The sequence below is a fragment of the Bubalus kerabau genome, chromosome 1, assembly GCF_029407905.1.
Source record: "Bubalus kerabau isolate K-KA32 ecotype Philippines breed swamp buffalo chromosome 1, PCC_UOA_SB_1v2, whole genome shotgun sequence".
NCBI lineage: Eukaryota > Metazoa > Chordata > Mammalia > Artiodactyla > Bovidae > Bubalus > Bubalus kerabau.
Genome location: NC_073624.1, coordinates 271684728 through 271708107, shown reverse-complemented (window position 1 = coordinate 271708107; position 23380 = coordinate 271684728). Strand labels below are relative to the sequence as shown.

At 40.6% G+C, this 23380-nt stretch overlaps 1 protein-coding gene and 1 long non-coding RNA gene across 10 annotated transcripts in view; one reads left to right on the top strand and one right to left on the bottom strand.

Moving 5' to 3' along the window:
* PAM (peptidylglycine alpha-amidating monooxygenase) overlaps positions 1–23380 on the bottom strand; it is a 314671-nt gene continuing 291291 nt past the window's right edge. For 2 of the 8 annotated variants that reach the window (XM_055565583.1, XM_055565573.1), the window contains exons 23-27: positions 18352–18451; positions 13521–13574; positions 4746–4949; positions 1776–1832; positions 2–1120 (exon numbers count right to left, since the gene is read on the bottom strand). In XM_055565583.1, the coding sequence (XP_055421558.1) occupies positions 945–1120; positions 1776–1832; positions 4746–4949; positions 13521–13574; positions 18352–18451 (591 nt within the window). In that variant the 3' untranslated portion in view covers positions 2–944. Of the gene's footprint in view, positions 1121–1775; positions 1833–4745; positions 4950–13520; positions 13575–18351; positions 18452–23380 lie in introns of all 8 variants that reach the window. The other 6 variants (XM_055565591.1, XM_055565623.1, XM_055565600.1 and 3 more) reach the window with 4 other exon arrangements.
* LOC129640364 (uncharacterized) lies at positions 965–21700 on the top strand. 2 transcript variants are annotated; one of them, XR_008708763.1, is made up of 4 exons: positions 965–1152; positions 1390–1564; positions 3727–3899; positions 21339–21700. It is a non-coding gene; the product is annotated as an uncharacterized LOC129640364 (long non-coding RNA). The 2 variants fall into 2 exon arrangements; XR_008708765.1 differs by lacking the exon at positions 21339–21700 and adding an exon at positions 7221–7423.

Genomic DNA, 23380 nt, shown 5'->3' with positions numbered 1-23380 from the left:
ACAATCTCCTTTTATTATTTACCTTCTGATTGTTTTACAAGCAAAAATCCTCTTTGAATTTTTAAAGAAAGCCTGGTTTTCACATATATGTAAACTCTTGGGCTGGTTTTTAATTTATATGTGCTACATAATAAAATGACTTCTTAATTTTAATACAATGCACTTCTTTTGAAACATTGAATAGGTTTCATAGGTTTCACTATAGCTTAGGTTTGTGTAATTATTACAAAACTTGTATACAAGCCCGGCAAATATGCAAAAACTGCAAAATACACTCTGACAGCTAATGCTCTGAAAACACTTTATTACACAAATTACATTCAGATTCTGAAAATAGTGATCTAACAGTGTAACCATCTAAAAATAAGACATCCCCAAAACACACCAACTGAGGAAGGAAATTAAAAAAAAAACAATTTAAATAGAGACTTTTTTCTTTCCCTTGTTGCAATATAATGTTAGTGATTTTAAAAAAATAGGAGATTTAGCAGCTTTGTCGTCATGTAGCACAAAGTTTCTCTTCACTGCCACAGGCTGAGAATGCTGAACAGGAAAGGCACCAAAGAAAGACACTGGCAATGGAAGTGCTACTGGGAGAATACTGTGTTCAAGCAGAGAATGGAGTTATTTACAAACTACAGAAAAGTCTCAGAAATGCAGATGAGCAAACCTTCCATCCCTAAGTGACTAGTGTGACGGAAGAAGAGGATCGCTTCTCTATCCTATGTTCATATAAAGACAATGGCACGATGAATGAACTTTCAGGAAACTCCTCAACTAGGAACAGAAGCCAACTAATCCCAAAGGAAGTAAATAAAAGGTGTACGGTCCCACACAGACGGGTACAGTTTACAATTAAATACGCAAAACGCTCAACGTGCTCAAGGGGAAAGGAACCTGGCATCCTTGGTAAATCTCGTCAGCCTAAAAGAAAACCCAGTTTCTCAGGAGGAAGGGGCAGGGGCGGGCGGCGGGGCCGAGTACTCTTCTTCGGACTCGCTTGCGTCCTCATCTTTCTCCTGGTCGCTTCCTTCCGTGCTGAGGCGGTCGAACCCCTTCCGGCTGTAGCCCTTCCGGCTGGCGAAGAAGTTGCCCAGGTTTAGGCCTCCGCCCCCCTTTCCTGGAGAAAGCAAACAGGGACAGAGGATTGAGGTAAGGTCTGCACAAATGATTTTCAGTTTCCTTGTAAATTCTTCTGGGGATGGGAAAGGGCAGGTATTAGAGACGGGGGAAAAAATGACATAGAGACACTGATCCGACAGAATCAGAAAGATATGACTCCACAGGTTCATTAAAATAAATAAGGGAAAAACAAACAAACAAAAAAAACCCAAAGCTCCCCAGGATTGTGTATTTCTGCAGGATTATTTCAGCTCCTGCTTTTTCCAGGTTCTCGGGAATGGACGTCCCCTTGAGCAGCTCTTCATTACGGCGACGTTATGAAAAGGTCATCTTCACTACGACACGCACTGACACACCGACAGGAGCGACAGAAAATTCGCTGAAGACACATGGGCCGACATAAACAGGCAGGGAGGAGAAGTCGATGACACAGAATGGCAAGGTGGGAAAACGAAGCCGGGGAACCCGCCGCCGTAGTCACACACTTTTGGTTGGTGCATGGTTTGCATTTGGCATTTGCCAGGGATGCTGTGTTACACACCAGGAGCCTAATTTCCAGAGAGAAAATACAAAGTACCTCCTTGCTTTTTAAAAGACATGAGCTTGTTGACTGTGAATCAAATGGGAAGGATTCTAAAAGGTCACACGCATACCTCTAAGTCTTCCCAGAACTCTTCCCGAACTGGCCTCAAGTTTACGTTCAGAATCTGCTAGAAAAAGAGTGCATATTTCAAAATAAGTCCCAATCACCCTCCTCAATCCGTGGGTCCAGCTTTCAACACAAACTAAGGAACTAATTCCTAAATGATTAATAACAAGGCCTGGCTCCTGTCTGTATGTGTTCTTAGAATTCTAAGGGGGCAAAAGGCAGCGTGTCATTGTCATGCACACCAGGGCCAGAGCTGGGTTTGACTCCTACCTGGGTCTCTTATAGGCTGTGCAATCTCAAATTACTTCTCTGAGCCTGTTTTCTCTTCTGAAGCAAAGATGGAACCAATGACAACCCCTACCTCTCCGTAAGCACGTGACATGCTTACAAGCAGTGCTTGGTATATACACAGGAAATGTTCGGTAAATGTTAGTTACCTTTATTAGGACAAAATTAAAAATTACCCATAATTTGTAAAATCTTGGAAGCTTTGGTTACTACAATTCAGGAATATTGGTCTGAGGTTTTAGGCTTTCTATTAAGAACAGTACATGTCCTGATTGAGGGAGCTCTGGATCCAAATGTACAGCATTTGCTTTTTACATAAGACTGAAGGCAAAAACCTTCTGAAACCCTGAGTATCTGCAGCCACACAGGGTGACCCAAATTCTTGTTCCATGAAAACCTTTCTTTCCTTAGGCGGAGGCTGAACTCCAGATGGACTTGGTTTCTCCACGTGCTGTGTGTCTTTACTGTGCTCTCTGCCCTGCTTCCAACACTCCCTTCAGGACTATGGTCAGGAAGATAAGGCTCAGGGTTCTCCCACGAAGCCTCTCACAGGAGTGGGGGCGGCATGGTGGAGCACAGAGCAACGGTAGAGGGGAGGTGGGGAGAGAAACAAGCAAGGAGGGAGGGGGAAATCGATAAGATGGTTAGCAAGCCGACAAGGGAAGACTGCAAACTGCACAAGGATGTGGGATGGTCCTAGTTTTGTATCCTGTGTGCCCAGCACAGCGTCCGATGTGAAGCCGACAAGCTATACGCGTGGGCTGAGTAACTGGAAGGCCTTTCACGAGGGTTATTAAAACCCTCATAGACTGGATAAGATCTATCAGGAACAAATGTTGAAAAGAGGTGAGAGGCTGGTATACTTTTAGAATTAAATGTATTAGACTGAACCATATAAAGCTGTACTTTCTTAAATAAAACATGATTGAACATGAATGGAAAAAAGGTGAGAGGCTGGTATACTTTTAGGATTAAAACAGAATTAAATGTATTCAACTGAACCATATAAAGCTATAATTCTTTAAAATAAAACATGACTGAACGTGAATGGCAATTTCATATGGTTCGACCTGGGTCCCTCAGTCTTCCCAACATACTCCTGTGAACAATAATCTGGTAACAGCACCACACACATGTGCTAACAGCAAAGAAGTAGATACCAAACCTTCTTGACACCCCAGCCACTTCTCCTTTAAGTGGACTGATTAGCAATATTCCTGCTATAACCCACCCCCAGGCCTTGTGTATTTCTGGTACTCCATGTATTTATCACTGTATGTACCATCCTCTATTAATACCTTTATGTGTCATTTCTTTTTTATGTCTTGTCTATTCTGTGAGCTCCATTTATTTATTCCATCCTTTTCCCAGTGACTATTTATCAAATCCTCAGGGCCAGGAACTGTTATTTGTGCTGGAGATATATCAGGAAACAAGCAAACACACAGAATTCTTGCTCTTTTGAAGCTTCTATCTAATTCCATGAAGACAATGACTACGTCTACTGATCTTTGCCTCTGCTCAGCCCTTGTTGGGAAGAGTTAGCTGTATTTTTGAAGAGCTTTATTGACTGCAGGTGAAAAGCAAGAAGTCCTAGAAAAACTCCCTTTCACAAATTATTAATTTAAATCCTTTGGTTTTGTTTTCTGTGTCCTTTTCTGTGTCAGGGCTTTGCCGTGGGCACTGAATCCCTGGCAGTCGCCTTGGCCTGAAATCGGATCAGATGCTGTTTCTTGATCAAATGCTGTCCACCATTCTGGTCCATGGATACCTTCCCAGATGCAGCTGTAGCCTCCTGCCTCAGGACCTGGGGACCCCACCAAGGGACGGTTTCTGAGAGGTGAGAATCAAGAGTTGGATTATTTATGTGGATACCTTGACAGGAACTCAGCTCCTCAGTCTGATGCTATGATGATGATTTAATAAAACACTGACACCAGTATTGTACTCTCCCCTCCTTCACTCTACTCTTTTAAAACTGTCAAATGGTTTTCTATGGAAATAGTTGGTTTCCTGAGAGAGGTGAGGTTTAAGACAAGTATCTTTTATGACTTTTTATTAGTTTATTACTAATGATTATTCCTTATAATCACTGGTATTATTTATTGAGCACTTACAGGTGCCAGGTTCTGTGATAAATGCTGTATGTACATTATTTCATTTAATCCCTACACAACCTTGTGGGTATTTTACCCTCACTTTACAGATGAAAAAACTCTGGCTTAGAGAGGTTAAGTAACTTGCCCAAGGTCACGGAGCTAGGAGCTAGAGCCAGGACTAGGGAAAATAGACAACTTCTAAAAAATTGACCCAGGCGTTTTGAGGACTGGGCCTGTTTCTAACAGCAGGGATCTCCTCCTTCCTGATGCTTCAGCTAATTTATATGGATTCTACTCATCTACACAGTTTCATAAGGAGACATCTAATGGCTTTACGCCAGTGCTAAAAAGCAGCAATAGAGGTTGGGCTTTTATCTAACTATCCAAATTCTGAAGCTCCAGGTAGATTTTTCCACTTTGATACTAACTATAGACAATATTTGGAACACAGACAATCACACTGAAAGAGGTATAGAACACTTAAAAAAAACAAAACACTGAAAAAAAGATCACAACCAAACTTTGATAATCAGGCCAAACACTCTTTCTCAGGGAGGTTCCAAATTCAAGGGGCTCGTTTTACTTGCCTCCAAAGGCCCTTGATTTTTTCCACCGAATAAATAAGGCAATGGCCAGCAGGACAACCACAGGAATAACCAGAAGGGTTGTAATGAGAACAGCCGGCACTCCGGAGCCCGGCTCTTTGACCAGCTTCTGTTTCTCTTGTATCTTCTGCAATTCTGAGGAGGCGGGCTTGTTCTCCATTTTGGTTTCAACAACTGCCTCGGATTCTTCAGGGAAAGAAGAGTTGACAATATTCAACTGACTCAAAGACTCTGTAACCCTCCCACCCGCCCCTGCCCAGTCAGATTAACAGCTGCTCACGAAGAACTTGTTGAGCTCAGTGCATGTGGGGTTCAGGCTTCAGTATCTGCAGCTACCGAGCTGGTACCTGTGACTGGCAAATTCCCATGGAATGGTTTTTCACCTTTAAATTGGTTTTATTTGGTTCTACCCTTTGTTTCCTCTTTAGGTATAATTCCACAGAAGATGTATCCTCCTTTTGCATTTTTTCAAAGTTAAAATGAACAGGCGACATGGTGTAAGGGACCAGAATTGGTGTGCATACTGGAGTCAGATGAATCTGAGCTTGAACCCCAATTCTCCTATATAGCCAGCTTGTGTGACTTTGGGCAAGCTACTTAAGTGATGTGGGCCTTAGGCACCTCCTCTGTGCAACTGTGATGATGGCAGCAATGTCCTTCATGAAATGACTGAGCATCAATGTTTACCCTAAGGGCTTCTTAAGTACTTATTTCCTTGTGATTTTAGTTTATGAGCCTCTTTCATGTTCAATGAATCACTGGTACCTCACATGCATTAATTCTAGAATTAAGAAATGGAAAAAGGTAACTGGGTCCTTTCCAGGTTCTTTTCTACAGTTTCCAGCAAGTTGTAAGTGTACCTGGATGCACTGTATGTCCGTTTGTTGTTGAGGAAAATAACTTACACGACTGTTCTGTGATATTGGCAGATACTGGGTAGATATCAGGCCTAAAGTACTACTTGGGAAACTGATAACAACAAAACTAAGGAAGCGATTGCAGGAATCTTAACAACTACTGACGTAGAATGAGGTTGAACCTTGAGATGTTCTTGCCTCCAAGAAACACATACATGTGTCTGCCCAGAACCCTGTGTGTGAAGCTGGAAGTTACAACCGTGTTTGCCCAAAGGCTCACAAGGTTTCTGAACTTCAGCCTCTTGGTGTGCCCTTTTGCCCTATGATACAAATTGCATCAGATGGCCTCATGGTAGTTTTGACAAAGTGGCAGGGATTAGTGTTTTAACACGATCAAAGTTTAATATGTGTAGACATATTGGAAATACTTCTCCAAGGAAGCATTTCTCAAATTACTTAAGACATTGTAAACACCGTTTACGATACATGCTTCTAGGTTCCAGCTTTTTGCCTCAATATTCAGAGCAGGCTTCCTGCCCGTCTCAATGATATTTACAGCACACACACACTGTTTCAGGCACTGTTCTCATTTAATCATCACACCAAGCCAATGAGTGGGCGCTTTTGTGATCACCACTTCACAGATGGCCTCAGAGTTCTCCTTCCCTTCCCTGCACTGTCATTAAGGGGAGACCATTATTTCTCTTCTTTTATCCATGGAAATGGGTCTTCAAACTTGAGTGGGAAACGAGGAAAGGGATTGGTTCCTAGATCTAAATGGTTCAAATTTAATCTAAGTCTCAGTTTCCAAGAGGAATAAGAGTATGATTCTTATTTTTCCTGCCTACTAGCTGTTTTGTCTTTTTCTTCATTATTGTTGAAAAGGTATACAAATTGTTCTATGTTTAAGCAAAAAATAACAATAAAGTGATGATAGGATTTCAAAATACAGGCCAAAGAGGTGGAGATTGGAGGACAGGAAATTGCTGCCTTGGAAGAAGGGTTTGTGCCTATTTCAAAGGGACTATAATCAGAGTAATTACATAGCACTTTCTACCTGTCACTTAGCGCGTCTACCTGCGCCTTGGATGTTGGCTGTGCCAACTCATATCTAATTTCATTTGTAAGCCTGAGCTAGGACAGAGCTCCAATAAAAGGAAAGAAGAACTATGATGTAGGTGACAGACTAAAAGAATCATTTTACCATTCACAGAAAGTGTGCTGAGAATAAGGTAGTGAACTTGCTAAGACATACACACTGTACTTTAGAAATCCTTGATATCCACACCTTCTGTACTCTGCATGTCATCTACTAAAAATACTGGAACATTCTAACTTTTGGAACCAGGTGAAGTATGTTCAGATTTTAAATGATGCTCTACATTTTAAAGAATGAGGATAAAAAAATTTTAATTTCCTAAGTAAAAAAAGCAATATGCTGCTCTTAGATGACTTTATAAGGGGAGTAAAAAGCCTAAAAAATAGTTATCACTTAAGAGTCTAAGAATTTCACTCAAAGCATAAAGAAAAATCTAAATTCTGTCACTTTTACTCTTTATCCTAAATTCTTTCACTAACACCCCCCCCCCTCCCTCCGCAGTAATTCAGAGCATCCTTGATGAAGATGGAATGGAGAAGCTCTAAGATTAGCCAGGACCTGGCACTACTGGAAGTGGGGGGGGTGGTTCCTCACTGACATTTTCCTGTCATACGAGATGCCAGATAGATTAAATCGACAACAAAAATGTCTTCAAACAAGCTTTCCCAGCATCTGCAGATACCTGGAAATAAAAATAATCATGAAGACTGATGCATAAGAGGTGTTCTCTTTCTTCTTTAAAGCAAGGCATTTAGAAAGAGAGGTGCACTCTCGTGTGAGCTCACACACACAAGCACATGTGCATCTCTTCCCCTTTACAGAAGGGGAGAAGCCCAGAGACCTTTGGAATGGAAATAACTGGGACAGGAAGGAGAGACTTCTAAAGACAGCAACATAACAATTACTACCCCATTCATCACAGATGGAACTGAAGGCTGAAGGTTTTAGATGGCATACTGGCAAGTAACATGTGAGAAGGCATGGAAAGTCCATACAGCATCAGTGAGATTCCGGGCTTATTTTGGAGCCACTGAGGTTCAGTTCTAGACCATTGCTAAAGCACATACTGCAATTAAGCAAGTCACATAAATGTTTTTCGTTCCCATTGCATATGAAAGTTATATTTATACTATACCATAGTCTATTAAGCATACAATAGCATTCTTAAAAAATGTACATGCTTTAATTAAAAAAAAAAAGTTTCTTGCAACAAATGCTATTATCTGAGCCTTCAGCAAGTCAGTAACATCAAAGATGGTGATCACAGGTCACCATAACAAATAACATTGAAAAAGTTTGAAATATTTCAGGAATTACCGAGATGTGACACAGAGACAGGAAGTGAGCAAACGCTGTTGGAAAATGGTGCCAACAGACTTGCTCAGTGCAGGGCTGCATAAACTTTCACTTGTGAAAAACAAGTGTAAAAAGCAAAGTGCAACAAAACGAGGTATTCCTCTACACATTTCTGGGCTTGTTTGTTTAATGCACTGTGGTTCCTCTACAATGTGTTACTCTGCATGAGGTCTAAGATGCCAACAGCATTAGAGAATTTATTTCTATTTTCCTAAGACAGATTCACCATCATCATCTTTAACTGTGGGGTGGGGGAGGGGTGAAGGCTATGCTTTTGGAGGAATATTGGTGTGTCTGTTTTATCCTTAGTAACTTCATTTGAAAGTTTCAATCCCTTTCCTAAGTTTCTTAGCATCACAAATTCTCTTATCCCTGAAACTGCCTGAGAACACAATACTGGTTCAGAAACTGCTATTACTGATCAGTTGTGTAACCATTCAGTGGGGATGAGTGTCATGAAAGGTTAGTGGAATTACCATGTATCTACAGGGTTGTTAATCTGGGAAGATGTTTCTCTCTCTCTTTTGTAAGAGCTGGCTGAAACCAAGCTTATAGGTTGTGATAAAAGACAAAACTCTTGGAGATCCAGCATGATTTATATTCCTTTTTGTAGTAAGAAAATAATCTTTTTATAAAAAAAAGTTTAATAAGACTCATATGGGTTCAAAGAGGACTGATTAGGACAAGCTCATTTGGGTTTGGGTATTCCTAACTATTAAAACAGGACTGTCATGACAAGAGATTTCAATCGAGTTTACTATTTGAACTGCTGGGAAGTTCCATGACCAGATGGACTCTGTGGTGTGCAGAGGGACAGTGAACGTGGTCAATGGGTGAGCACTAGTCACCGTGACTGGCCAACCAGGGTGAGACAGGGTGGCTCGGCTGTTCACAACAGGCCAACCAGTATAGTCTCAGAGTTTTGGTGGGAACTATTGAAAGGTAAATTGGAAGTGGTCAAACAGGAGACGGCAAGAGTGAACATTGACATTTTAGGAATGAGTGAACTAAAATGGACTGGAATGGGTGAATTTAACTCAGATGACCATTATATCTACTACTATGGGTAAGAATCTCTTAGAAGACATGGAGTAGCCCTCATAGTCAAGAAAAGACTCCAAAATGCCATACTTGGGAACAATTTCAAAAACAACAGAATGACCTCTGTTCACTTCCGAGGCAAACCATTCAATATCACAGTGATCCAAGTCTATACCCCCACCACTAATGTTGAAGAAGCTGAAGTTGAACAGTTATTTGATGACCTACAAGACCTTCTAGAACTGACATGAAAAAAGACGTCCTTTTCAGCACAGGGGAATGGAATGCAAAAGTAGGGAGTCAAGAAATATACCTGAGTAACAGCCAGTTTGGCCTTGGAGTACAAAATGAAGCAAGGTAAAGGCTAACAGTTTTGCCAAGAGAATGCACCAGTCATAGAAAACACACTCTTTCAACAACACAAGAAAAGATGCTACACATGGACATCACCAGATGGTCAATACCGAAATCATACTGATTATACTCTTTGCAACCGAAGACGGAGACACTCTATCCAGTCAGCAAAAACGAGATCAGGAGCTGACTGTGGCTCAGATCATGAACTCCTTATTGCGAACTTCAGACTTAAATTGAAGAAAGTAGGGAAAACCACTAGACCATTCAGGTATGACCTAAATCAAATCCCTTACAATTATACAGTGGAAGTGAGAAATAGATTCAAGGGATTAGATCTGATAGACAGAGTGCCTGAAGAACTATGGATGGAGGTTTGTGATATTGTCCAGGAGGCAGTGGTCAAGATCATCCCCAAGAAAAAGAAATAGAAAAAGGCAAAATGATTATCTGAGGAGGCCTTATAAACAGCTGAGAAAAGAAGAGAAGTGAAAGGCAAAAGATAAAAGGAAAGATATATTCATCTGAATGCAGACTTCCAAAGAATAGCAAGAAGAGGTAAGAAACCCCTCCTAAGTGATCAATGCCAGGAAATAGAGGAAAACAATAGGATGGGAAAGACTAGAGATCTCTTCAAGAAAATCAGAGATACCAGGGGAACATTTTACAATAAAGGACAGAAACGGTATGGACCTAAGAGAAGCAGAAGATATTAAGAAGAGGAGGCAAGTACATGTAGAAGAACTATACAAAAAAGATCTTAATGACCCAGATAACCACGATGGTGTGATCACTCACCTAGAGCCAGACATCTTGGAGTGCAAAGTCAAGTAGGCCTCAGGAAGCAACACTACAAACAAAGTTAGTGGAGGTGATGGAATTCAAGCTGAGCTATTTCAAATCCTAAAAGATGATGCTGTGAAAGTGCTGCACTCAATATGCCAGCAAATTTGGAAAACTTCAGCAGTGGCCACAGGACTGGAAAAGGTCAGTTTTCATTCTAATCCCAAAGAAAGGTAATGCCAAAGAATGTTCAAGCTACTGCACAATTGCACTCATCTTGCATGTTAGCGAAGTAATCCTCAAAATTCTCCAACCTAGGCTTCAACAGTACATGAACCATGAACTTCCAGATGTTCAAGCTGGATTTAGAAAAGGCAGAGGAACCAGAGATCAAATGGCCAACATCCACTGGATCATAAAAAAAGCAACAGAATTCCAGAAAAACATCTGCTTCATGAACTATACTAAAGCCTTTGACTGTGTAGATCACAACAAACTGTGGAAAATCCTACAAGAGATGGGAATACCAGACCACCTTACCTGCCTCCTAAGAAGTCTGTATGCAGGTCAAGAAGCAACAGTTGGAACTGGACATGGAACAATGGACTTGCTCCACATTAGGAAAGGAGTATGTCAAGGCTGTATATTGTCACCCTGCTTATTTAACTTATATGCAGAGTACATTAGGCAGAATGCTGGGCTGGGTGAAGCATGAGCTGGAATCAAAATTGCCGGGACAAATATCAATAACCTCAGATATTCAGATGACACCATCATTATGGCAGAAAGTAAAGAAGAACTAAAGAGCGTCTTGATGAAAGTGAAAGAGGAGAGTGAAAAGTTGGCTTAAAACTCAACATTCAATAAATGAAGATCATGCATCTGGTCCCATCACTTCATGGCAAATAGATGGGGAAACAATACAAACAGTGATAGCCTTTATTTTCTAGGGCTCCAAAATCACTGCACATGGTGATTGCAGCCATGAGATTAAAAGATCCTTGCCACTTGGAAGAAAAGTTATGACCAACCTAGACAGCATATTAAAAAGCAGAGATATCACTTTGCCAACAAAAGCTCTGTATAGTCAAAGTTATGGTTTTTCCAATAGTCATGTATGCATGTGATAGCTGGACCATAAGGAAAGCTCAGCACCTAAGAACTGATGCTCTTGTACTGCAGTATTGGAGAAGACTGTTGAGAGTCCCTTGGACTGCAAGGAGATCAAGCCAGTCCATCCTAAAGGAAATCAGTCCTGAATATTCACTGGAAGGACTGATGCTGAAGCTGATACTCCAATACTTTGGCCTTTGGGCACCTGATGTGAAGAACTGACTCATTAGAAAAGATCCTGGATGCTAAGAAAGATTGAAGACAGGAGGAGAAAGGGACAATAGAGGATGAGATGACTGGATGGTATTACCAGCTCGATGGACATGAGTTTGGATCAAGGTCTGGGAGTTGGTGATGGACAGGGAAGCCTGGTGTGCTGCAGTCCATGGGGTCACAAAGACTGAGCAACTGAACTGACTGATTTAAATAGAAATGGTGTGAGGCTACTTTGAAATCCAGCAATTTCAGAATAAACTACAACTATCACCAATCTGTAATTCTTGGAAGAACTTCAGGGGAATGAATTGGTGGTACTCATTTCTCCTCAACAGGACAGTAACAGCGGTTCAGAACATAGCTTTGGTGCCAGACTGGTTTAAATTCTGGTTTTACCATTTAATATCTTAGTATTAATTCTGTTCCTCTATTTCCTCACATATGTAAAAAGAGGATAAGAGCAATTATCATTTGGTTGGTGTAAGGATTAAATTTAATTTTTGTATAGCCCCTTTTTGTGCTCCATAAGTGATGGCTATTATTTATAATAGTATCTTTTCCAATACCTCTATTTCAGGGCAGACAGAACTTATCAATAATTCTATATATAACAGAAGCAGAAAATAGGAACCTCTTCAATATGAGTGTTGTATGAATGTCACTCAGTAGTGCCACCTGGGTATAATCTCTACAAATGCCAAAGAGCTGCTATTTACTTATTTTATAATATTGTCTTACCCCTTTCAACCTTGAGCTGGCTATATTTTCTTATCTGCCTATATAAAATCCCTAAACTCCTTATTGCTTCTCGCTTCTTTTCATGTCTTTTCCACCTGCTTTCATGAGAAAGGAAAACAAGAAGCCTACGGTTAAGTCTTAATATCTAGGAGAATAATTTGTAAAGTAACTAAGAAATGAGCTACTTGGCTACTTAAACACTAGGAACACCTCTAGTGAGTTCTTAACTACACATGACCATGCCAAACCCCTGCAAATAGTGAAAATGTATAAATATAAACTGAACCTAAGAAAGGGAGAAAATAATTTGACCGGGATTCCAAATGAATCCAGTAGTTTTACCGGTACCCACATTCTATTTCCCCACGCCTTACAATATACACCAAAGAGAGAGAGGTTCAGATAGGAAAGAATCTGCCTGCAATGCAGGAGACCTGGGTTTGATCCCCGGGTCAGGAAGATCCCCTGACGAAGGGAAAGGCTACCCATTGGAGTATTCTTGCCTGGAGAATCCCATGGACAGAGGAGCCTGGTGGGTTACGGTCCATGGGGTCCCACAGAGTGGGACATGACTGAACAACTAACACTTTCGCATATGCATGTATGTATGTATGCATGCACGTAGTCCTTACAGGCTATAAGCTCTTGAAGTCAGGCACAGTTTCGTTTACCTTAAACCTGCTGTATCTTACACATGGATGGCCCACAGTAAATGTTGGGGACTGAATGGTAGTAAGACTTGAGCTTAGGGAGCAGCTAATCTTTTCAGGCCCCTATATTATTAACTCACCAAAGATATTTTTCACTCTAACGATTAGAGCCCATAAAGGAAGACCTTTCCCAGTGTGCTGGATGTTATTTTTCTAATTGGCTGAGGTTAAAATACTTCCAGAAGTGACCGACTGACTTTTTTCCTCTCTAAATGTCTCTGGCCCATATGTTATAGATTTCTTTCACCCCCAATCACTTTTCATCACTTGAAATCACTGAATTTGAGCTCATTATTACTATTCCAGTTTATCAGAAAAAGCAGTGGCAACATGTAGGCTTAAAGGCTCAAGTACATAGTAGAAGTTAATAGGTAATTTACCGGGTTGTATTATATTTTTACCTGAAAAATTTTAAGTACAATCAAGAATCATAAATGCATTCAACACAAACCACCCTGGGTTTCACAGGCATAAGAGGAATCTGACCAACCTTTGATTTCCTGAACCTCAATGCCAGCCTTCTTAACTGATCGATGTTCCATTTCTGTAACATAGCACAGCAAGTAGAGAGAAAAATCAGAATTCCCCCCCGCAAAAATCTGAAACCTTAATTTTGATATTCATTTTTTTCAGCAGAGAAATTTCTTTAATTCATTGAATTCATTTTTATACTAGAAGAGTTTAATATTGCAAATCACTAAATAGGTGCCAGGTCCTAGAATCCTGGATAAAATCCTCCTAGGGAAAGCTGAAATAATCTCTCTAAGATCTTTGTACATAAAATGAGATCTTCCATGTGAAGTCTACAATCCTGTGTTATTTCTGAAATATCAAGGAGCTGTTTTCATGTGGACATCTCAGACTGATTACTGGATCTGTCACATTTGATTATCAGTCTTCTAGGTGACAAACTGATTTGCCTAGTTAAATACTACAGCACAAACACACAAGACTCTTGTTCAGCCTCCCATGGCAGTGCTACTGTTCCCAAGGTACTGTTTTCCAGATTTATTATCTGGTTGCCTTCTGGACTATGCAGAAGGCTTCTCTTTCAAAGCTGAATGCTGTACTGCAGTGCTTCTCAATCAGGGGATATTTCAACCCAACTTGGGAAGTCTTTCCAAGATACTCATATTATAACCCCTCTTTTTCCTGCAGATTGTGAGTGAGGTCTGGCCATGCGTGCTCTGAAAACCTTCCCAGGTGACTCGGATATGCATCTCTGTTTAGTACCAACCCCTGGACTGGAACTGGAATACTGGAATAAAGAGGCTTAGACAGAAGTCTTAATGAGTTCAAGTATCATGTTCCTATGTGAAAAATGAAGATACTAGTTAGACTTCTGAAGTTTTTTTTCCCATCTTTAAGGGTATTTAATGATGTATTTTTATTCTGAGAAGCCTGACTTCAGTCATGCAACTGAGATTTATCCATCTCTCCTTGCTTTCTTATCTGCCCAAACCCTCTGGTTTCTCTTTGTGGAGACAGGTGGTGGGACAGGCGTGCTTGCAGGGGAGTCTGCAGCTACTGCTGAAGGGCGTCAGTCCTCAGGCACCTCTGTGCACTCAGCCCTAACTAGGACTTAATTCAGTTCAGTTCAGTCGCTCATTCGTGTCCGACTCTCTGCAACCCCATGCACTGTAGCACGCCAGGCCTCCCTGTCCATCACCAACTCCTGGAGCTTGCTCAAACTCATGTCCATGTAGTCGTGGTGCCATCCAACCATCTCATCCTCCATCGTCCCCTTCTCCTCCCACCTTCAATCATTCCCAGCATCAGGGTCTTTTCAAATGAGTCAGTTCTTCGCATCAGGTGGCCAAAGTATTGGAGTTTCAGCTTCAGCATCAGTCCTTCCAATGAACATTCAGGACTGATCTTCTATAGGATAGACTTGTTTGATCTCCTTGCAGTCTATGGGATTCTCAAGCGTCTTCTCCAACACCACAGTTCAAAAGCATCAAGTCTTTGGTGCTCAGCTTTCCTTATAGTCCAACTCTCACACCCACACATGACTATTGTAAAAACCGTAGGTTTGACTAGATGGACCTTTGTTGGCCAAGTAATGTCTCTGCTTTTTAATATGCTGTCTAGGTTGGTCACAGCTTTTCTTCCAAGGAGCAAGCATCTTTTAACTTCATGGCTGCAGCCACTGTCTGAAGTGATTTTGGAGCCCGACAAAATAAAATCTGTCACTGTTTCCATTGTTTTCCCACCTAATTGCCATGAAGTGATGGGACCAGATGCCATGATCTTAGTTTTCTGAATGTTGAGCTTTAAGCCAACTTTTTCACTCTCCTCTTTCACTTTCATCAAGAGGCTTTTTAGTTCCTCTTCACTTTCTGCCATAAGGGTGGTGTCATCTGCATATCTGAGGTTATTGATATTTCTCCTGGCAATCTTGATTCCAGCTTGTGCTTCATCCAGCCTAGCATTTTGCATGATGTACTCTGCATACAAGTTAAATAATTAGGGTGACAATATACAGCCTTGAAGTACTCCTTTCCCTATTTGGAACCAGTCTGTTGTTCCATGGCCAGTTCTAACTGTTGCTTCCTGACCTGCATATAGGTTTCTCAGGAGGCAGGTAAGGTGCTCTGGTACTCCCATCTCTTTCAGAATTTTCCACAGTTTGTTGTGATCCACACGGTCAAAGGCTTTGGCGTAGTCAACAAAGCAGATGTTTTCTGGAACTCTCTTGCTTTTTCAATGATCCACCAGATATTGGCAATTTGATTTCTGGTTCCTCTGCCTTTTCTAAATCCAGCTTGAACATATGAAAGTTCAATGTTTACGTACTGTTGAATCCTGCCTTAGACAATTTTGTGCATTACTTCGCCAGTGTGTGAGATGAGCTGAAACTCCAATACTTTGGCCACCTGATATGATAGTTTGAACATTCTTTGGCATTGCCTTCCTTTGGGATTGGAATGAAAACTGACCTTTTCCAGTCCTGTGGCCACTGCTGAGTTTTCCAAATTTGCTGGCATATTGAGTACAGCACTTTTACAGCATCATGTTTTAGGACTTGAAATAGCTCAACTGGAATTCTATCATGTCCACTAGCTTTGTTTGTAGTGATGCTTCCTAAGGCCCACTTGACTTTGAATTCCCGGATGTCTGGCTCTAGGTGAGTGATCACACCATCATGATTATCTGGGTCATGAAGATCTTTTTGTACAGTTTTTCCGTGTATTCTTGCCATCTCTTCTTAATATCTTCTGTTTGGTCCATACCCTTTCTGTCCTTTATTGTGCCCATCTTTGCATAAAATGTTCCCTTGGTATCTCTAATTTTCTTGAAGAGATCTCTGGTCTTTCCCATTCTATTGTTTTCCTCTATTTCTTGGCATTGATCACTGAGGAAGACTTTCTTATCTCTCCTTGCTATTCTCTGGAACTCTAAATTCAGATGACTATATCTTTCCTTTTCTCCTTTGCTTTTTGCTTCTCTTCTATTCACAGGTATTTGTAAGGTCTCCTCAGACAAGCATTTTGCCTTTTTCTATTTCTTTTTCTTGGGGATGGTCTTGACCACTGCCTCCTGTACAGTCACAAACCTCCATCCATAGTTCTTCAGGCATTCTGTCAATCAGATCTAATCCCTTGAATCTATTTCTCACTTCCACTGTATAATTGTAAGGGGTTTGATTTAGGTCATACCTGAATGATCTTGTGGTTTTCCCCACTTTTTTCAATTTAAGTCTGAATTTGACAATAAGGAGTTCATGATCTGAGCCACAGTCAGCTCCTGATCTTGTTTTTGCTGACTGTATAGAGCTTCTCCATCTTTGGCTGCAGAGAATATAATCAATCTGATTTTGGTGTTGACATCTGGTGATGAACACGTGTAGAGTTTCTTGTATTGTTGGAAGAGGGTGTTTGCTATGACTAGTGCGTTCTCTTGGCAAAACTCTTGTTAGCCTTTGCCCTGCTTCATTCTGTGCTCCAAGGCCAAGTCTGCCTGTTACACCAGGGGTCTCTTGACTCCCTACTTTTACATTCTAGGGAATCTAGTCCCTATAATGAAAGGACATCTTTTTTGGGTGTTAGTTCTAGAAGGTCTTGTAGGTCTTCATAGAGCCGTTCAACTTCAGCTTCTTCAGAGTTACTGTTCAGGTCATAGACTTCGATTACCGTGATATTGAATGGTTTGCCTTGGAAATGAATAGAGATCATTCTGTTGTTTTTGAGATTGCTTCCAAGTACTACATTTCAGACTCTTTTTTTGACTATGAGGGCTACTCTATTTCTTCTAAGGGATTCTTGCCCAAGACCTGTATGCTATACGATTAAAGTTTTTGGACTCATTATTTTACTTTTCTTTGTTATATCTTGTATTTTTTCCTAGTTATAATTTGCATTTTTCCTTATTATAAGTAGTATTTCTTACTTTCATCAAGCCCACCAGTCTTTATTTTTTCTCTATTTAAAGAAACCTGTTGCAACTCCCAATACCTCAAATTTATTATCCTCAATTCTTCTCCTTAACCTCATCTTCTCTTCCTGTTTGTACCCTGACATATTTTAAAAGCATCTCTGGACACTGAGTTTTGTGGCCTCTTAAGCATTTGGTATTGTTCAAGTTAGAAAGCTTAAGTTTTTTAGTAGAAAAAGGCTAGTTTAGAGGCTAGTTTAGAATACCCTTTAAGAATTAGAAATAGTGTCCAAAGTACAATTAGAAATCCCCAAACTAGCTGGACCTGATCCTGATAGAGACACTCTTCTGTTCCCAGACATGATTTGTGAGTTCATGAAAAGACAGTTCAGTATTTTGAACAACCTGAATTTTGAAGGGAAAATGCAGAGTGCCTCCTGTTTGGGATGAAACATGTCTGACTCAGATACTGGTCTTCTGAGATGCTCCGCAGCTACTGAGAGCCGAAGAGCCACTTGGGAAGTGATGCCTCCCTCAGCCTCTCTGCTTTGCCAGAGCCAGCCCCTCCCTGTAGAGCTAAGTGGGAATTAATGTGGGCTTTCAATATAATAGACATTACTTCAGGCATCAAGAATTTCCTGTGGAATATCTGTGGAAACAAGGGTATAACTTCCAGCAGAAAAAAAAAATGTTGCTTTCCACTTTAAAGACATTTAATCCTGAAATGACTACCAAAGAGGTCTTTTAACAACTGCCAATCATACCTTGGGGTTGCAATGAGTCGGACACAACTGAGCGACTGAACTGAACTGAAGTGAACTGAATCATACCTTGACTTCCTAAGCTACAAACCATAAAAAGAGAAGGACAAGCACATTTCTTTTCACATGTTTTTAAGCAATAAACCTGAGTGAAAAGTGTGGACAATCACGCTGTAAAAGCCGTACTTTCGGTCGAGGTGAACTTCCACACGGTGTTGGCGTGAGCGTCTCCGACGTACACGGTCCCGTCCTCGGATGCAGCAATGTCATGGGGCATGTCGAAGTGCTGCCAGAACAAGAAGCACAGGGTCAGGGCGAGCCTGCACCCGGTTCTTCATGAAGAGGCAAAAACGCAGAGCAGAGCACACAAGAGAACCATAATCATGTGACTCAACCAAAGAAACAGTGATGGAAGCAGCTCAAGACGAAAGATTTGAGTCATCCATTCACGCAGTGGACACCGTCTCCGCCAGACCTAATTCTATAAGGTGGGAAATGCCCTGGGAGCCTCAACACTGACTTCAAGTCTTATAAAAAGCGAACATGTACAAGCAGATTACTTTTTTACAGTGTTGTTTAGTTGGTGTTATGCCATTTATTTAATTGTTTATATTTATCTAATTATTTATATTTATTTTTGCCTTTGGGCTTTCTTCATAGCTCAGTTAGTAAAGAATCTACCTGCAATGCAGGAGACCTGGTTTTGGAAGATTTGCTGGAGAAGGGAAAGGCTACCCACTCCAGTATTCTTGGTTTTCCCTTGTGGCTCAGCTGGTAAAAAATCTGCCTGCAATGAGGGAGACCTGGGTTCGATCCCTGGGTCAGGAAGATCCCCTGGAGAAGGGAAAGGCTACCCACTTCAGTATTCTGGCCTGGAGAATTCCATGGACTATATATATATAGTCCATGGGGTCGCAAAGAGTTGGACACAACTAAGTGACTTTCACTTTTCCCTTTTGCCCTCATATTTTTTCTAACTTTGACCATTGTCAAATTTGCTGGCTTAATTTAGACAATTAAAAAAGACCAGGCAATTAGTTTTTTTTTTAATTCCCATCAAGCTATCATATGCTTCCTTAAAAAGTATTTATGTGTTACAGATAAGAGGTATCATTTTAAAGATTCAGGGCATTCTGATTATTTCTGAAATGCATATTAAGAGCTCTACAGTAATATGGCGTACTCCTACTCTGAAGCCCAGTGTTGACAATATTTTCAGTCAGCAAAGGAAACAAATGGAGTGTTCCCTCCAGTATTTGCTGGCTTTTGTGCCTACTGCAGCTGAACTGGTGTTTTACGATGTCTTTCTGCACCACACATATTCATTTCAACATCATGCCATCTCACTCACGAGGACACAGCAGAAAGGGCAGCTCTCTTATGTGACTTTCTCAGGGTCACCAGGCTAGTTCCTGGAAAAGCAGGCTGAAAATGCTGGGCGGCTGACATTTCCATCTGTCTACCGAAGCTTTCAAAGGTGCCACGTGTCCACCAGTTGGCAGGAGGTGGATGGTATGTTCACCTTTGAGGCCAGGAGGCCTGCTTAGAATGAGTACACCATTCTAAAGAGATGATCGGTGAGTATGAACAGGAACATTATCCTGACTGTGGGCTTATCAGCCAGCCTCTGTCCACTTTGGGCGCTAAGGAGGCAAGCTTCTGTTCGTAGCTCACGGAGAAAGGGCCAGAATGCTTTGGTGACACTACTGTCTTTTAAAATCAGCAACAATTTATCACATTGAAAAGAAAAACATGAGACAGCCATGCCAAGGAGGCACACTCCTTCAGACTATCAAATGAGCTCGACAAGAGAGCAGGAGAAGGACAGAGAGCCAGGAATCCAAATGCTGCCTTGTTGCAATCTCCTCAGCCAGTCAGGAAACGTTCATCTTCATTTGGGGTTCACCTGATTGGTGGCAAAAAGGCTGGACAATCACAGGGAATTCCTCTTCTCTACAAGAACATGTTTTAAAAAACCGGTTTGCAAACAAGGAGATCAAACCAGTCCATCCTAAAGGAAATCAACCCCGAATATTCATTGGAAGGACTGATGATGAAGCTCTAGTACTTTGGCCACCTGATGTGAAGAGACTCTGATGCTGGAAAGATTGAAGGTGGGAGGAGAAGGGGACGACAGAGGATGAGATGGTTGGATGGCATCACTGATAGACATGAGTTTGAGCAAATTCCAGGAGATAGTGAAAAACAGGGAAGCCCGGTGCGCTGCAGTCCATAGGGTCACAAAGAGTTGGACGTGACTTGGGAGTGAACAACAACAATATGGTTGTAAAGTGCTTCACATTTTCTGATGGGAAAAACATTATAATAGGTGGAGGAACAAAGGTGGGGGGTACTGTTTGAACTATTCATTGGAAGGGCCATCAGTTCAAGGCTATAACAACAGTGAACCTCTGTCTGTGGTTCTCACACTGATCCAGGGTAACAAGAGTTCAGTGAAAATATTTTGGGGCCACAGGAGGGGTTCAGGGGAAGCTCAGTGAATGGGACTTTGAGACCTCTATTCCTACTGCAATCACAGGCACGCAACTGTAATCTTTTAAATGCATTGTTTCACTGCTCTGTGTCAACTGAAACAACATTATGTTGTCAGATTTAGGGCTAAGTTTTACGACTTCAGAGTCAAAAAGATTTAAAGATCTTCTACTCTACACTTTGACATCTTCTCTTGAGGTATTTCTCCCTAACAAAATAAAATTATAGAGGAAAGAATGCTAGCATCCTCCTGGGCATCTGGTGACATAGCCCAGAGCAATCTGCCCTCAACAGCTTGTATTTTGTTTTAAAAATTCATAAGGAATTTGTGTTCTCCATAGCCTAACTACGTGTGCTTTAAACAAGATAAGTTGAAACTTACTTAATATTAAGTAAAATCATTCTCTAAGAAATTGGTTCATGTTATGATTTAATATGTCCCCTGGCCTCAATATTAAACACAGTTTAAAGTATAAAACATCTGTGTTTAAGATCCAGGTGTGCTACTTCCTGTGTGGCTTTGCATAGGTAACTTCCCTTGTGTGAACCTCAGGCTCAAATACTGTCAAATACTGTGATTTTAATCTCCATAGTTAGGGTCGGAGAAATAACATGAATCTGGGGTTACTGTTCCCTTCATTCTTTCTTTCTTTCTTTTTTTTTTTTTTGGTATTGCGCAGTGGGGATTATTTCCTTCCTTTTCCACATGAGCAGCCTTGCAAATAAAGAAGACAGAAATAATTCCAGCCTGAAGGATGTGTGTGAAAGCAGACGGTAGGACCAGTCTTTGCTGTGATTGTGGGAGGAAGAATGTGGAGAGCAACGATACATCTTTTGCCCTCAGAACTTTTTGACACCGTTTGATAGAATCATCTTCTCTACTGTCCTACCATCTCAGTTCAGCTGCACAGGGATAAAGAGGGGGATTGTATATTCCAACATAAACATTCCTAAAGAATGTCATAGAAGAGGGAGATCTGAACTACATAAAGGCACAAGCAGTGGACAAGAGCAAACAGCGGCACAGACACAGTATGTAAAACTTGACTTTTGACTTGAAGGAAAAATCACTTCTTACATAAAAGTAAGTAATAATATTATACCATATTATTCTCCTTAATCTTTGTGATGATAATCTAATTAAATGAAAAGTCTGAGAGATTCACAGATGGGTTTCAGCTTACTGAGTCAACATAGAATACATTTCTATGTTTCTGTGTAATATCAAGTCTTATTTATTGAAAGGAAAAGCAAATTTCACCTTGGAGTCAGAGTCTCTTTTCAAGTTTGCTGTACTGACCCATATATTGTGACTTACTCATCATGGGATGTCTGATGAATACTGATGTTCAGGTACAAGGCTTCCTGAAACCTTCATTCAGGGATGCTTATATTTTTATGACAGTAAAGCTTATTTAGAATCTAGCCTCTAGCTTAGCACTTAGTGTTGCTCTCTAGATGCACATTTGAATTAAAAGTTAATATCCCGATTGACATAGTATTTTATTATTTAAAGAACAATCAAGCAAACACTGTTTGAAAACAAAGTGAAGCTCTGACAGGAAGTGAAGTATCCCTCACTTTCTTTATCAACAGATATGAAGAAGCTCCAAGTGGCAAAGCAATGAAGATCAGATAATAAAGAGCTGAAACTACTGAAATAAAACATCTATTCTCAATCTAATGAATTTGTTTCTGAAGGGCTATTATGATTGGGCATTTGGTTGTTTATTGCTTTTTAGGTGAAATACTTCCATGAAAAGTCTTGCTTGTTATATCAATTTATCAAAAGAAACTTAAAAAGAAAGAAAAAAAGAAATTGGTACTGGAATCTTTACTTCAGATTTAGTTTGGTTCAATGTGGATCCTGTAAGTTTGGCTAAAACTCCATTTGAAGGAAAGGCTGTGCCCTGTCCTGTTCACTATCATAGCCTTAGTATCTAGTATAATGCCTGACACAGAGAGGTGCTTAATAAATACCTTTAGAATGAAGCTTAGTAAATCCCAGACAGGCTGTCAGTATTCTAACAGTGGCATTGTAAAGTTTTTTTTTTTTTTTTTTTAGCTAGCAAATTTAGTGTCTTAGAGAATACTGTAAGAAATTGAGTTTGGAGATATTTATCCAGTGGCTTATGATAAGTTGCATTTTGACCCACTGAAGCTGATACATCTTTACAAATTTTGAAAAATAGCTCTTATTTGCAGCATTTTCGCTAAAATTGATGTACCCCAAGCACATTCAGGTGGTACATGTGAGTATTCTGATCATTCTGACAGTTATTCTGCAGAGAAGTTAACTGAGGAGACAGAGGGCAATGGTACAGCACAGCATGGCCACCATGTTGGTAGAAAGCACTGTGAGAATAAACCATGGTATACCCCTGTGAGGCCAGGACCAGATGTGAGTCTTTTACTGAAACCAAGTCTCTAGAACTTGATTCCAGGAGTGCTATTTTCAAGTCTTGTTGCTCAGTGTAGTAACATTAAAATAACATTAAAAAAGCAAGCAACATTTCTATTGAATCTAAGAGGACTATAAAATTACAGTTGAACATATTGTGGTATCTTTTCTACTTGGATGAAACCAGGAATATCTAAAATGTAAAATATCTTACATTTTCGATATTCTAACTGCAGTGAATTTAAGCCTGCTATCATGTACAAAAGTCTACTAAGCACCTTAGAACTGCATATAGTGTTAACTTGCATCTGTGAAATTCAT